Genomic DNA, 15834 nt, shown 5'->3' with positions numbered 1-15834 from the left:
TCAAAGGAGCTGGTTTGCTCCCTTATATTTGTCCAAGCATGACTGAGCAGGAAAGTGTTTTCAAGAAAACCTTTGCAGAGAGGTTGTTTTGGAGGGTTTGTTTGTCTGCTTAAAATGAAGCTTCTGGTGGGTTAAGAATAATGCAGTTAAGAATAGTGCCAGGTTTGGGTTGCTAACAGCACCAAAGCTGAGCAGTCCTTTCAAACAGTATCTTCTCATGCTGATCTGGACTCTGACTTTACACCACTGAGTGGGAGCTTTGCCATCCAACATAGCAAGTTATGGCAAACAGGTGAAGATCAGGACCTGGGGTCTAAGAACTGGGTCACAACAACTGGATGGTAACTTAGCACCCTGTCAGTGCATGTTGTGAAACTCAGTGTCTAAGAGGAAGTGATTTACAGCAGGAGGGGAAAAAAACCAAGAAGAACCCTGAACAAATGTGCTGATGAAGGGCATTGAGCACTGCCTCTTGTACACAAGGCTGGGAGTAACATCCGAGTGCAGTGGGACATCCGCACAGGAGGAGACCTTCCAGGATGGTAAGTACATTTTGTCATCATCTTGAGAGAGCAGGGGGGTGGCCATGGAGAGATGAACGCACCTTGTTTGCCTGAGGAACTTCAAACAGCTCCTGGGGAGGATTTTGTATAGTGAAAAATCACATTCTTGTGTTTGGAATTCCAAGTCTGACACAGTTTGTTTCTGGTGAAGAAGTACCAAGAGGTATTGTGCAGGCAAGGAGAAAGCAACCTTAATGTTATAAACAGCAGTGTCCTGTGGGTACTCAGCAGACTGGCATTAGCTGGTGTCCCAGCCTGTGAAGCAATGCTAAGTAGTGCTTGTATTTATTGCTCTTGGCTGAACTTCAGTCATTGAAATTGGCAGCTGGCAGATCCCTGAAAGCTTCGAGGGAGCCAGAGTTAATTGCTGACTAGCTACAATATTATTCTTAGGATTTCTGGTTGAGTCTGTGATGTTTTCCTTCTTGAAAATTAAACTGCCTGTTTCAGAGCAGTTCTCATGGCTTCTGTACAGCAGGTGGGACTCCAACCCATCACCAGTCAAAGACATCAAGAAGGGCTTTGTTTGAACAGAATGTAGATGGTTCTATCACAGCACATACGAGATCTGTTCACCTTCATATTTTAAGAAAAATGCTGCTTTTTGAAGACATTTTGTAACTGTTGCTGAAAAAGAGAAGCGAAACAAGTTGTTTCTGGTAAGCTCCATCTGTCTGAGGCCATCACGTGGCTCTAAGAGCACTGACACCTGCAGTTTCTTAACAAGACATTACCAAATGTGACTTCAGGAGCCAGAGGGACAAGGCGACACCTCTCAGCTCCAGTTCTGTGATGAGAAGTATCCACGGTGGCTGTTTGTTCCTGGCCAGCCCAGCTGATTGGGTTATCTGTGCCAAAGCCACGGGCTGTGGAGTGTGACCTGCAGCCTCAGTAGGCTCTCCTGGCCCAGCCTGAAGGGCTGCTGCTGTTTGTCAGCTGCCTTTCTCCTCCTCCTTTAAAATTCCTTTGCCTCAGTTTCCCACCCAACTCTCACATCTTCTCTCTTGCTCTTTCTTGCCTTTCTTCCCACTAAGTTTCCTGGGTGGGTATGTGACCACTTCCTCTCATGTGTGTTGCTGTCACACACTTTCACTGTGTGGTAGGTTATATCCCCCACCTGCTTGGACTGTCAGCTCTTTGAGGTAAGACAGTGGGTCTTTATATTGTGCTTAAAACATGAACTGGGACTTCAGAGGTATGGAAATGGCCAACTGTCCTTCACTGCTGGCAGCCACTCCATTTCTCTGGGTCTGGGAGAAGGGATGTTTATCTGCATGCACTTGTAACTATGTCTAGTGTAAAAGCTTGCAGCTGAGCCTGGGGCAGCAAAAGGAAGTGACAGTGAAAAGTGTAAGTAAAACTGCTTTGGGAAGTGGGCCCTGCTACAGTGATTACAGCTGATAACAACAAGCAGGTCTTGAAATGGAAACATGGCTTTCTGCTCTGCAGCTCTAGTATGCTTTTAAGCAGGAGTGTTTATACCTTTTCTTACCTGTCCACCTTTTCCATCTTCGTCATTCTCTCTCATCTGGTCTTTTACCACAGGCCCTCCCTTTTCACACCCCTGTGTTCCCCAAGTCACTGTTTCAGACCCACCTCCCCTGTCTTCCAAGACATCCTCCACCTTTGTGGTTCAGCTCCACCAGTACCTGTGAGTTGGGTCCCACAGAAGCCTTTGGGGCTGTGTCTGGGCAGTGTCCAACCCCTGCTTGTTCCACACAGTCACAGCATCCATACTGAAAGGTGGAGTGGGCAGGAGTTGGATGCAGCATGGAACGTGTACAGCCATGCTGCTTTACTGCTGGGGGAAGGCAGACACCATAAACCCACCCAGTTCAGGTGACAACAGCTGTGAACACATGGCAAGATGGATGGGACACGTCTGGCAGGATCCTTCCTACCTAAAAGTTGAGTGTGGCCACCCCTGGAGCGACTGCATATCCAATAGCACTGCAGCAGGTTCATCCTCCAGGCTGCAAATGCCCAGCAGCTCACAGGTCTGAAGCAGTTGTTCAGGGACTGGGCAGGTGGTGGTATCATCTGGTAGCACCTTCTGAGATCTGCTGTACCCCAGGATCTGCTTCTTGCTTCTGAGAATGAAAAATGTCAGCTGGCTCCTGTGGGGTAAATTCACCTCTGCCAATGCAGGGATGATTCATGACCTGCTGGGCATGTGTCAAGTTTTTGAGAAGGTGAAAGAGGCAAGTGCCAACTCCCCTTGCCTGACCATCTGCTGTGAGTTTTGGCATATTTTGGTATTTGCTCTTACGGTTGCCTCTGCTGGTGGTAACACAAGATTGGAGAAATACTGTCTGAGGAGAAGAAGACAACTGATTTTCTAGAGTCATGGCCGCAACAGGGGAGTTTGTATTTCAGCCTGGTCCCTGTCCCCTTAACAGAGTCACTTCTGGAAGACACGCTGGCATTGAAGACAACTCACAGGCACGGGAAGAGAGCAGGAGCCTGACAGAGTCACATGCAAGATGAGACTGATGCTGCACACTATCACCCACAGCTTCTGCATTTAATTACTGCTTGTTGGCAAATATGTTTGGGTGGGTGTTGAAGGATGGCTGGAAGAGGCAGCCATGCAGTTGTTTACACATTAATTACTGCAGGGATTTTTGTGTGTAGACAGCAACGGGGAAAAACTGCAGGGACCTGTCTCTCTGTCACTTTGGAATCTGTTAATGTCACTCAAGACCCATAATACTGGGAGGATGTTGCACAGATCCATACTTAAATCTCAGAGCACTGTGTAAAGCAGTGGCAGTAACCCGCACTTTTTGTCTGTAATTGGCTATACACAAATGTTGTCATAAAGCTTTATTTTTCCCTTTGCATACATTTCTGTTTTTCAGGTTGTGAAAAAAGCATTAAAAACATCCATGATGTTTAATGAGTCCTCCAACATGAAATTAGGCGTGAACAATCAAAAAGACGTCAAAACGGTAATTACTGGGATACACCACATTTGCTTACAAGAACTGAGATTGCGCTGACATTTCTGAAAAGAAATAACAGGTTAAGAAGAATGATCTTATTGCCCATTTCAGAAATCTGTGTAGGTTTCAATCCTATTTGTAAACAAGTGAGTAACAAAACTCTCATTGATTTATCCGGTAGACTGATCAAACCTTGCCCAGAGGGAGTAATGTGGAGCTAAATCCTGCAGCTCTGTCTGGCTCAGGACAAGGAAATCATGCTCGTACAAACAGCCTCACTTCCACCATTGGCACAGCATTTATTCATGTATTCATTTATTCACTTATTCAACATGCCCAGAGTACCTGGACATCACAGTGTGTAGCATGGTGACAGCTACGATGTGACTTCAAAATAGATTTCTTACCTTGAAATGTCTTCTAAAACCTGGGCAATGTTTAAGTCTTGCTAATGTGTTCATGTGATGAAATGCAGAGCTGTTAAAAATGAGTGAGGGTTTTTTTTGCCCTTGATGAGGCAGAGAACAAGCCAGAGGGTCAAAATTTAAGTAGATAGTTTAAAAATGATTATTTAATTAAAATCACTGCCTGAAATCGATGTCAGGACTGTAGATTTTGAGAAAAGCAGAGCAAAATTAAAAACAAGAAGTGTTATCCACATAGAATCTGAAACAGAAACTTCCAGAGGCAAGTGATTTCTGTGGAGTTTTCCCATGTGCCCTTTTGGGAGCTCAGATTTATGGCTATGGTGGGTGCCTCACGACCACCCCAGACTCGATTCTCCTGCCTGGAAGTTCAGAAGCTCAGCTCTGAAGTGCATGTTGCCTGTCACTGGTGGTGGATGGTCCCAGCTCCCAAGAATTGCCATGGGGAGCCAGACATGATAATTATTTGGGGGAAATAGATCTGCATGCGTGGTTGGTTGTTTTTCCTGCTCAGTACAGGGCAGCATTTAGAGACTGGTGCTATGCTTTTCTGCATGTGAGTGGCTGGACTGCAGATCTGAATCTACCAGGTAGCCAGGCTGTTTTTATTTTTTTCCATCTACATTCAGGAAAAAAAATAAAAGTGCAGCAAAAGGGAAACGAAACTAACTCACCACACTAGAATGACATGGGAATACTGTTCACACAGATAATTAAGATTTGTGTAGTTTCACTTAAGGGAGGTTTAAGACAAAACCAGAACATGTTCAGAAACCACAAAATGTGTTTCTGCCTCTGACAATTTCTGAACTGTTTTTTCTCCCCTGACTTCATAAATTTCCTTTTTATGGTAATGCTTGGCTTGATCCCACAGCTAATCTTGTGTTAGAAATTTCCTTATTTTGATTTTGGTAGAAATTTTGTTGAACATCCATTGGTCTTGTGCAAAAATAAAGTTAATCAATGTCAAATTAATCATAAGGCTTGGGAAAAAACAAGGGATAGATATGTTGGCACAAAAAAATTAAACCAAAAAACTGAACTAAAATCACGGTCTTCACAAAAACCAACTCAAATCCATTTCCAAATTTTCTTTTTTTTTTCCCCAAGTGCATTTTATTTTATCATATCTCCTTTCCAGAGTGTTTGTTCCACTTGGTTCTCTGATTTCAAGGTTTCATTTCCTTTCCTGAAATGAAACCTTGTGATTTCAATGAGGATCAATTGGGCAAGCTTCGGTCCATTTCACTGCACTTCATCCCATTCGCTTTTATTGTTTTCACTTCGTTTCAGAATTTTCTCTTCTTTCTTTTAGCATTTCATTTGTTCAATATCTTCTCCTGTCTCTTTGTTTACCTTTCTTCCCTGAGTTCGGGATTTCAATGTGAATAATTTTGGCACGTTTTGGTCCTTTTCACTGCACCTCATTTGAGTTTAAAGGGACCTTTTAAAGGTCATCTAGTCCAACCACCCACAGAAAGAAGGGACATCTTCAACTAGATCAGGTTGCTCAGGGCCCCATCCAAGCAGACCTTGAACAGGTGTTCCTCACTTTCAGTGCTGCATCTAAGAACACCATCTGCTAGTAGCTGCAAGCAGATCTCCTCTTCAAAGACTGTGATTTATTCACCTGCACAGGTAGTCATCCATTAGCTGGTGCTTCAGTGTCTTGGTGATCACTTAAATCTTCTCTTTTCTGTGGGTCCTGTTCCAGTTTCAAATCTTAGGGGCAATTTTGATGCTTAGTCTTGTCCTGATGGCTCTTTACTTCATGAGTGTGGACAGCACAGTTGATCCTAACAGAGAAGAAGCAGCAGTTGTCAGCATTTACAGAAAGGTGGAGGAGGAAGAAGGACTCTACGGAGATCTCCCAGAGGAAGAAGGACTCTACAGAGATCTCCCAAGAACCACAATAACTGAGGAGGACACCAAGAGATCCAATGACTCCTGCAGGTGAGTCAGGTTAGATGGCACTTGGAGAAGTCATCACCAGATGGAGAAATAGTTACAGTGCTGATAATATCAGCAAGGGTTTTATTCTCTTCCTGTTGTATCATAAGTGATGAAGCACCACTAATTTGGGAAGAGTGGGGGTGTTGTTTAGGCACTGGGTAATTGGTAGTTGCCTGCTGTGAGGGGCAGTAGGGGCAGTGTCACAGCTCCTCTCCCAGTCCTGTGCTTGTATGTTTAGCTCAGCTCAGTTGCTCCTCTGCCACCTCCAGGCCATCCTCCTTTTGTGGCAGCAGTGGGAGGCAGCAGAGTGACCAGCTGGCAAAGCAGCCTTTCTCAGAGGCTGGAGGGGCAGGGAATATCTGTGCTGGGAGAGGGTGAAGAGTTACCTAAGTGACATTCAGCTAAGGGGGTTTGCTTTTCTCTATATCTTAGGCATGGTAAAATAAACAGATTTCAGAGTGGGTATTGAGAAGCTGTTTTGCTGAATTAGGGAGGACACTGTACAATATAAGCTTGGCTATAAAAACTAGGGGTAGAAAGCACTCCCAGCCTGTTTGTCCAGCTCAGTTTGTTTGCTGTGGAGATTGACATGCAGCATGGCCAACTGTGTGGCCTGACAGGTGCTTGGTGTCCTGTTAGGGTCACAGTCACTTGTTTCACAAAATGCAATTGCCATTGCAGCTTTGAACTTGTGGAAAATATTCCTTATGACTTACCCTTTGAGATAAACAGCACCGCAGCCAAACCCTTGTACCAAGCCTGGAAGAGACTGCTTGATCTAGCCCAGGAAAAAGTTCATGTAGCTTCTTACTATTGGTCTCTTACTGGGAAGGATATCAGTGTCAATGACTCCTCTTCCAAGCAGGTAAGCTAAAATCAACAACAAGCATGTCTGTGGTTGTTTTTCCTCATGTACATGTGGCAAAGGGCAGGTTGGCTGTGTGGTCTGTCTCCCAGAGACATTGCTTGACTCCTCCTGCAAACCCAGGAAGGTTTTCCATGCTGTTCTGAAGCAACACTCCAACCTTCCTCCTCCAGTCAAGTTAGACTCCATCTGGGCTCTGCCCATGTCTCTAAGTATTTTTATGCTGTTTTAAGAGCGAGCAGCTGTCAGCCTCAAACCCACATTCACCCTGTGGATGGCTGACCTGTGAAAGGGGCAGGCAGTGGCAGAGCTGAGGAGCCTACAGGATTCCGTGTACATGAGTGATGGTGCCAATTCCCACTGGTTAGTGGGAAGGGTCAGGAAGCAAAGTCTGCTCAGGGACTTCTGACAGCTGCAGAGGCTGCTTCTCCCCTGTGTGCAGACACAGGACCTGCATCCACCCACTGGGCAGCTGTCCTGGAGCCATGACACTGGACAACTAAGGAGGACATTGGACAGTAGCTAAGGAGGCTCCCTCTCCTTTGCAGGGTTCTCCTCCTGGGCACCCTGAGTGGTCAGGGTTCCTGCGTGACCTTTCTGGCTCTACCACCAAAAATAAATGACAGAGGCCATGGCACAGCCTCACCTTGCAACCACCCATCATGTTTAATTGTCCCTTGGCTCCACTTCAGCCTGTGGCAGCTAGCAAACTCCCAGACAATCCTGAGCAGGGTCTGGGGGACTGTTCTGAAAAACAGATGGGACAAGGGCACGCTGTTTCAGGCAGGAATGGAGCTTAGTTGTGTCGGGAATTCTGCTGTTTGCTGAAGTACCACATGCTGGCCTGGTTATTACTGTGGGCCCAGTCTCTGCCTCCCTCCTGGCACATCTTCCTCACTGTCCTCACGGGCTCTGGGGCTGCTCCACTTATCTTCCTCCCTAGGTGTTTCTGGTGGTATAAGGTGCCATTAACTGCACACGAGAAGAAGTAAAAGTGGCAGATGTAAGGCTGAGCCCTGTCTCTGCTAAGGGACAGCTCAGTGTTGGACAGTCTCTGTCACCTTTATCCTCAGGGAGAAATAACCCCACACATCTGTTGAGCATCAGGGTCCAGCAGCTGATTTTCACTGGGACATTCACCTTTCAACTCTGGGATGTTTATGGTCATACTTTTAAACCTTACATCTAATAGCATTAAATGACAGAAAATAAACTTTGATTCATACATTGGATCAAAATCTTTATTCCCTCTTTACTTGAAACACTCCTGAAATAGGTGAAATTTCTGACCTGCTTTGCACAGGGGTTCTTCAAAGGAAGCACCCATTAGTAACACTGGACTTGCATATATCTTACTAAACATTCTGTAATAAAATTTAAAAAATAACAATGTACCACACAGGGTGAAGATATTCTGCAGAGGTTTGAGAGGTTACTCGCAGAGAATGTCTCTTTGTATATTGCAGCAAGTTCACCAACTCTGGCTACAAAATCAAGGGACCTCGAGCTTTTAGCGGAAAAAGGTAATTATTTCCCTTCAGTGATCCACTCAGAGATTCCATATTGTAAAAGGGCACCTAGGTAAACTGGTCTCCAAGGCCTCTTCTGGTGTGGTGCTTGCATGGGTTCACAGGATAAGCACTATCTGTTCACTAATTCATGGTTTTTGTCTGTGTCTCTTTAGGATTTTCCTGAAAATTCACATTTTGTGTATTTTTTAGAAGTTACTGTGTTTCCAGGAATGAGAGATTGTGAATTTTGGTAGTTATTACTACCTGCAAGAGTCAGACATGCAGACATATTCTGGCTGTCAAGGAACCATCTCCATGCTATATCTAAACTCCTTGTTCCCCTCCCCCTCTTTCTTTAGGCGCTCACGTGAAAAAGATTGATTTTGGACATTTGACAGGAGGAGTGTTGCATAGCAAATTCTGGATAATAGACATGAAACACGTATATATTGGTAGTGCAAACATGGACTGGAGATCTTTATCTCAGGTAACCTCTGCTGCTGCATATTCAAAAATCTGGGGGAAAATTCATGTCCTCGCAGATAACAGAGAAAAATTATAATAATGTAAAATATCGCCAGTGTGGAAGAAACAGCAAAGAAAGCCCTGGAGGTGGCTCCTTCTGGGGCTGTGACACAGCTTGCTCTCTTTGCAGGTGAAAGAGTTTGGTGCTGTGATGTATAACTGCAGCTGCTTGGCCAAAGACCTCTGGAAAACGTTTAGTACCTATTGGGATGTTGGATATCCTAATGCAACCATCCCATTCCCTTGGCCTCTTAACTATTCTACCCACATTAACAATCGTCGGCCTCTGGAAGTAGAATTTAATGGAATCTTGACAGAAACCTATTTTTCTGTAAGTACCTTTGAAAATAACATGACAGACTGTAAGCTGTGTTTAAGGATTGAGCAGAAAAGGTTCTTCAGCAATCCTCCTCAGTTGCTTGTGTTCCAGGTGGATAATAATTTGTTCCTTAGGTTTCTCTGGAACTTTTCAAAGAATAGGGATAACCCCAGCATTAGCTTTCAAATTGTATGGCAGGAACAGTGTGCAGGTCTCTTTTAGTCACCTGTAGGCTCAATGTATCAATAAGTATCTGACCCAGCAGGACATGGAAGGCATGAGGAAAGATGGTGGTCCATCTCAAGTGTTTTGTGATATTTTAATGAAAACTAGACAAGTCTAAACACAAATGAGTCGAAGCCTGAGAGAAAAAAATTAATTAAATCACTGATCTATGTGTTTTCTTTTTTTTTACAGGCTTCCCCTCCAGCATTTTGTCCAGAAGGTCGCACCCATGACCTCTATGCCATACTCAGTATTATCAGTCAGGCAGAGAAGTTTGTCTATGTTTCTGTTATGGAATATTTCCCTACCAGCCGTTTCGTTCATCCAAAAAGGTACAATTTGAATCCTGAGCAAATCAGTTACTTGCACTACATAAAGAAAAAAAATATGATTCCCTTCCTTCTGCAATTAAAATATTCAGAGTGGAGAGAACTGAGGCTTTGCTCTGCATTCACAATTATCCCATGGACTGTGCCTCCCAGGTACCAAAGTACAGGATGAGAGGAAATGGCCTCAGGTTGTGTCAGGGGAGGTTTAGATTGGATATTAGGGAAAAGAAATTCATGGAAAGGGTTGTCAACTATTGGAACAGACTATCCAGGGAGTCACCATCCCTGAAAGTGTTTAAAAAATCTGTGGATATGGCACTTGAGTACATGGTTTAGTGGTGAACATGGTGCTGGTGCTGGGCTGAGTTGGACTTGATGATCTTAAAGGTCTTTTCCAGCCTTAACAATCCTAGGATTCTGTGAGTCCAATCCTGATGCTGCAGGAAGGATTGTATCCAACACCTGTGTGCTTTGCTGGTGTTTTAGAGCAGCCTCCTGTGCTCTACGCACAGCAGGAAAGCTGTGAAGTGCCAGACTAGGGACAGTCAGGTACAGCATCCTCCAAAATTCAACACAGCAGCTTTATGAATAGAGAGGGGAAAGGGAACACCAGAAATATATCTGACATCAGATTTTTCAGAGAAAACATTGTTGTGCTCTCCTTTCTTGCTCCTGTTTTTCTTTCTTGATGTCCTTTACTTCTGAAGAGTCTTGGTTTCCTGCTCTATTTCCTGCTTGATGCACTTGACCCATTTTTTAGAGGGTGGTTCTTGACTGTCCTGACCTTTGCAGTGAGAGCTGAAACAGCCTCTAAAAGAAACTCCTGGAGTTTTTTGTTTGTTTGAGGCTTGGTGGTTTTTTGTTGTTGTTGTTGTTTGGGGGTTTCTGTTTTGTTTTGTTTTGTTTTTAATAATTCCACCTAAGTTCCAGCAGCAGCTTCAGAGAGAAGGTGATAGTGGTGATCTGGAGTAATCACAGAATCATAGAATGGTTTGGGTTACAGACCATCCAGCTTCTCCCCTCCTGTGCAATGGGCAGGGACACCTTTCATTAGACCAGGTTGCTCAAAGCCCCATCCAGCCTGGCCTTGAGCCTGCGTGTGGTGAACCACTGCCACGGTCCCAGAGACTGCCCAAGGTCACAGCAGAACGATGCAGACTCTGCACATGAACCCAAACCTGAGCAACATGGAAAGTTAGTCAGTCATGGGGCATCACTAAGACTCCCAAATCCTCTTAGATATGCTTGAATTAGGGTGTTTACATGCAACCAAGTGCTCTGAATTATCTGCTTATAACATTTCTGAGTTTACCAACCATCTAAATAATCTGAGAAAGAAGTTCAAGTGAAATAATTATGTACAACATGACTTGCTGAATAGGGTAAGCTCTAGACTGCCACTTAGCCAGAATGATACCATGCATTATGTCCTCTGTCACAACTGTGTAAAGCCTCTGTTGTTCAGCTGGGGCAACAGCTTGTTCTGGGGAAGATTTTAGAATAATAGAGAGACACAGATAATTCTACTGTCCAAGAAACAAAATCTCAAGACTAGCTTCTACTTGGAGGATATATTTAATAAATCAAACAGCTCAGAGGATTTTCAGTTTCTGTGTTGTATGGTTGAGTCTCTGGGTTTCTCATCTTCTGATTTTAGCCAAGAATAAGCCCAGAAAAGTCTCTTTTCCCCCTTAGGATTGAGTGAGTTAATACTCCTTATTCTTCATCTGAAGGCTTAATCCACAGTTTGTGACATCTAGGGCTGATCAGATGCAAACGAGTTTGAAAGGCCCAGGGAAAGCAGTGCAGGGCCTCGGGCTATCTCCACAGCAACCAGCTGTAGTGCCATGAATTGAAGCTGATTAGTTCAGGTTAGGTTCCTCCAGCAGCTGAGGCAGAGGAAACAAAGCTGCTGTCTAATGCCTGAGTGTTAATCAACTGGAAACTGATGTATTTGAAAAATTGAAACCATTCAAAAATTGCATTTCAAATAGCATGATTTTCCAAGTTTTTCAGGATCTATAAGTCAAGCCTGAGCCTCAGAGCATGTGGCCAGGCCATTGATCGCAATAGGACGATGCACAGGGGAGGATTAGATAATTCAGGCCTTTGTACATAAGACCAAAAGGATTAAGTTAGGCAAATTAATTCATCATTGCTCATGGGACTGTGAGCAAATGCTAAACCTCTCTCTGTATCAGCCCTCCAATCTGTACTAAACATGGTCGTCTCCCTCCGTACAGCATTTTTTAGGATCTACGGAATGAAAATGCCATGTGGGGGTTTGGAGTTACTAGCCCTAGGATGTACATTGTCCAGCTCTTAGTGTTGTGTAGCTGGGTGAAGGATGTTAAAAATGTTCCCCACAGCTCCTGCCAACACAAGTGTCAGGAAAATGGATTTTCCCCTGTTCAGGGAACACGGAGAGCACAGCCGTGTCCATTACCTTGGGGACACATGACAAGGGCAGGGAGGAGTGGGGAGGGGTAGAGCCTGCCCACACTAGCTGATGGCACAGGACCACTGCAAACACTGGAAACAGTCTCCAGGGCCCTGGAAAGGCCATATTCTGCAAAATGGTTCTTAGACTTTCCTCTGGGCTCTGCACTGCCCTTTTTACTCTGGGCTGTACGAACAGGTTTTACCCTGGAGTTGCTATTGTTATCTTTAGTTTCCTAGGAAATGAGCATGGTGAAACCATGCTGTATCTGTGTATGTGCACTCTACTAAGCTTTAAATTTTTGAGGAATTTCACCCCAATTTGGCAGAGTCTGGAGGTCTCAAAACACGTTCTGTGAAAAGAACGGACTTGGTAGAAGGCAGAAATCTTGTTTGTACCTCCAGGGAAGCCACAAGTGCTTTACTTACTAGACATCAGAGATCCCATCTGTGCATCATCACTTGTAGTCTCAGTTTATTGTCACAGCTTTCTACTGAACTGTTTAAAAAAATATCCCTTTTTGCACCTCCTTTTCTGCAGATACTGGCCAGCCATTGACAACGCCCTGAGACGTGCAGCTTTCAACCACAGAGTGCAAGTCCGGCTTCTGGTCAGCTGCTGGGCATACACTGACCCAGCCATGCTCCACTATCTGAGGTCCCTGCGTGCTCTCAACAACCCACATGCCCACATCAGTGTCGAAGTGGTATGATAACAAACCTGATTTTGGAGAGACAGCTTGAGGATATGGCCCCATACTGGTTTTTGAGACTAAGATGCAGTTTGTGTGTACAAATATTAGCTTTTAGAGAAGCAGGTTGTCTGTTTTTGCAGTGACTGCTTCACATTCTTGTGAAAAAGAGGCCCAATATATAATCTTTGAGGAAGCAGCTATTTCAAGCTATGAGTGATATCAGGGATGTGCCTGGCTGTGGCACTTGAGACATTATCCTGGCAGTTGCTTTTGCTGAGCACTGTGACAGTAACAGTTTATATGATAACTTAGTGGTCCTCTCAGAGACCTTTTCCTGCATGGAGTACTTTAAATGGGTCTAATTGCTATCAGTTTTTTTTGAATTGAGAGATCTGCTCTCTGCCTATATAGATAGACCTATTTTTGAACACTAAATATTGCACACAGGCCATAGGCATTAGGCTGGAATGCATCAAGTGGAGTGGGGATGGTGTGAATGCTCCCAACATGATGCAGTAACCACAACAGAGAGACACCACAGAAGGAGGCGTGGGTTTCAGAAAAAAAAACTAAAAAGGGACAAAAATGTAGTTTTTGGTAAGAGTTAACACAACAAGTTAGGCATTATAGTTGCCTGCAGTACCCCTCGTGTCTGTGATCAGCCCATTCTCACACAAAATAAGAGCAGCAATCAGTGGTAAATGCAGATCTATTAAACAGCTGCCTAAAACTGCATCTAATTGTCTGCCCTGTAATGATAATAGCTGTTCCACTAATGGAACATTGTGAAGCAAACATTATCTGTATCTGATCTCAATTGCTTATCCAATTTTATGTATAGTGGAAGTATTGTTTGCTAGTTTTCTTGGATAGGAGTAAAATCTCTTTTATGGTGTATTTAATAACAGAGTGCAGTATGTTCTCTTCTGTTCTTCCCATACTATATTCTTTGAAACTATAGAAAACATGCACTGTCCAATCATGAAGTCTGTTCCTCACTCTAGTATTTCTGTTTATATTTTTGATTTCTCTCCCTCCAGAAACTCTTCATTGTTCCTGTTCTGAATCACACAAACATTCCTCATGGGAGAGTGAATCACAACAAATACATGGTCACTGATAAAGTAGCCTACATCGGTATGTATTCCATTATTCCAAATACTTACAGTATCTCCAGATCTACTGGACTGAGACTGAGACAGGGTCAGCTGCAAGAGTAAAAAATACCTCATTTTGCCATATAAAGCAAAGTGTGTTGTAGGTACAGAAGTACAGATGTGAAGAGAAGACAATAATGTAGGTCAAGTTCAGTAAGAGATTATTTCATATGATTGTGAACCATTAGGAACAGAGCATGACAAGGCTGAATGCACAGCCTGTGACAAGCACAGTGGGAATTTCACAGCCCGTGTGCTCAGAACGATGCTGGGATAGCTGGTGCTCCAGTATATAACATTATCGTGCTTTAATAAAAAAGGAACTGCTGGGAGGAATTAATTCTATGCACTGTTTGTTGAACAGAACTCTAGGAAAGGAAATGAGAAAACAGTAATGTCAACTGTTCTGAAAACTGGGACGATGTTTACGTTTCACTCTTTTATTAGGAACCCTCAAAAAGGGAATGTGAAAGTGCTCTGTCATTTCGGCCAGCTCATCCTCCCAGCAATGCACACCAGCAAATAACCTGATCTTCCAACTGGCTGAGGGTTTACAGCTACAATTGCCTTCAATACTTTAATAACTTGTTTCATACTTGAAGGCAGATATGCACGTAATTTGTTTTCATGCCTAAGCACCTTCTGGAATTGACAGATTTTTCTGGCTAAGGAGATCATGAGGAGACATGCTAAGTGATAAAATGTGTATTTTTCACAGTGCTTGATTTTCTGAATTGAGGTAGCTTTGGAGGGAGCCCTAGACAATGTCTGCAGCTAGATTCCCAGTTTTGCCTGTTTTAGAAGCATGTCAAGCTCAGAACAGCTCCTGAAGGTTTACGGATTAAGAGTCTAGTTTCTCCTTTTGTTTTCCTTTAACAAGTAAAGAGAATTAAGTCCATTAAAGACTTTTTAAACACCCATGTTAAACACCAGCTTTTACCCCTTTTACCCCTCAAATATTGCACTTTATTACCATGTTTATGAGTAGATTTGTGCATTCTGTCACAGGCTGTAAGGAATCAGAAGGTTATGAGCCTTCAGGGTTGCAGTTAATACCAGGTTTCCGAAACCTGAGGTCTGGTATAAGAAGGAGGTGACCTGATTTTTGCTGCCTTGTTGGTCCTAATGAGATTTGCAGTCATAGAGCAAATCAACAAAGCACAGAGATCAAACAGAACACTGAGAAATGAATGTTTTCTAATCAGCTACTTTTCCATTGCATAGGGACTTCCAATTGGTCAGAAAACTACTTCACTGATACAGCTGGCGTGGGACTAATTATCAAACAGAATTCAACCAACCCGCAAAGAAGGCAACAGCCGGTCCAGGAACAGTTGAAAGATCTTTTTGAGCGAGACTGGAATTCCAAATATGCGGTGAATCTGGAAGATGTGCAGGGACAGAAAGACTGTAACTGGAGAGGCAGACTCTGAAGTGAATTGAGATATACATTTAAAATAGAAACAAAAAAATGTACATGAATCTTGTTTCCGTGCAAATCAAGGAACTCTCTTCTTTTTGTCTTTGTCAGAGAAATCACTTTCTTGTGGTGTCCATATTGATGACATGAGAATTTCTGATAGTTGACTCTACCTGCAAAACCATTAGTCAGTGTGTGATGTTTGATTTTTTTGTGTGATTACCTCATCCCAGAGTTAATGAAATGCATACGGTGTTGTATGGCAATCTGTCTTATATTAAAGCAAACATCAGAGACACAGATCATTATTGCTGTGCTATTTTATCTTAGGAAACTATATATTTCAACCTAAATGTTCCATTAACGGTGTTTGCTTACATGTGTTTAAACATTTTTAATAAGCTCCTGGACACCTTAAGATTTGAGCCATGTATATGATCACCTACAATAGCAAGGGCAGATT

General features: G+C 43.5%; 1 protein-coding gene across 2 annotated transcripts; it reads left to right on the top strand.

The window, feature by feature from the left end:
- The first annotated feature begins 437 nt into the window (after positions 1 to 437).
- Positions 438 to 15673, top strand: PLD4 (phospholipase D family member 4). 2 transcript variants are annotated; one of them, XM_010395955.4, is made up of 12 exons: positions 442 to 542; positions 1039 to 1222; positions 3425 to 3514; positions 5648 to 5886; positions 6568 to 6751; positions 8154 to 8274; positions 8622 to 8749; positions 8918 to 9118; positions 9524 to 9663; positions 12641 to 12806; positions 13835 to 13931; positions 15176 to 15673. In XM_010395955.4, exons 3-12 carry the CDS (start codon positions 3452 to 3454, stop codon positions 15382 to 15384), a joined length of 1548 nt encoding a protein of 515 aa, XP_010394257.2. In that variant the 5' UTR covers positions 442 to 542; positions 1039 to 1222; positions 3425 to 3451; the 3' UTR covers positions 15385 to 15673. The 2 variants fall into 2 exon arrangements, with proteins under 2 accessions (XP_010394247.2, XP_010394257.2); XM_010395945.4 differs by lacking the exon at positions 1039 to 1222 and having other exon boundaries at positions 438 to 542.
- The last annotated feature ends 161 nt before the right edge of the window (positions 15674 to 15834 follow it).

The sequence above is a fragment of the Corvus cornix genome, chromosome 5, assembly GCF_000738735.6.
Source record: "Corvus cornix cornix isolate S_Up_H32 chromosome 5, ASM73873v5, whole genome shotgun sequence".
Taxonomy (NCBI): domain Eukaryota; kingdom Metazoa; phylum Chordata; class Aves; order Passeriformes; family Corvidae; genus Corvus; species Corvus cornix.
This window is presented reverse-complemented; position numbering and strand designations above follow the sequence as displayed.

Coding starts and splice junctions, on each gene's coding strand:
- PLD4 (XM_010395945.4), top strand. Junction 3,515..5,647: donor ATCAAAAAGACGTCAAAACG/GTAATTACTGGG, acceptor GTCCTGTTCCAG/TTTCAAATCTTAGGGGCAAT. Junction 12,807..13,834: donor CCCACATCAGTGTCGAAGTG/GTATGATAACAA, acceptor CTCTCCCTCCAG/AAACTCTTCATTGTTCCTGT.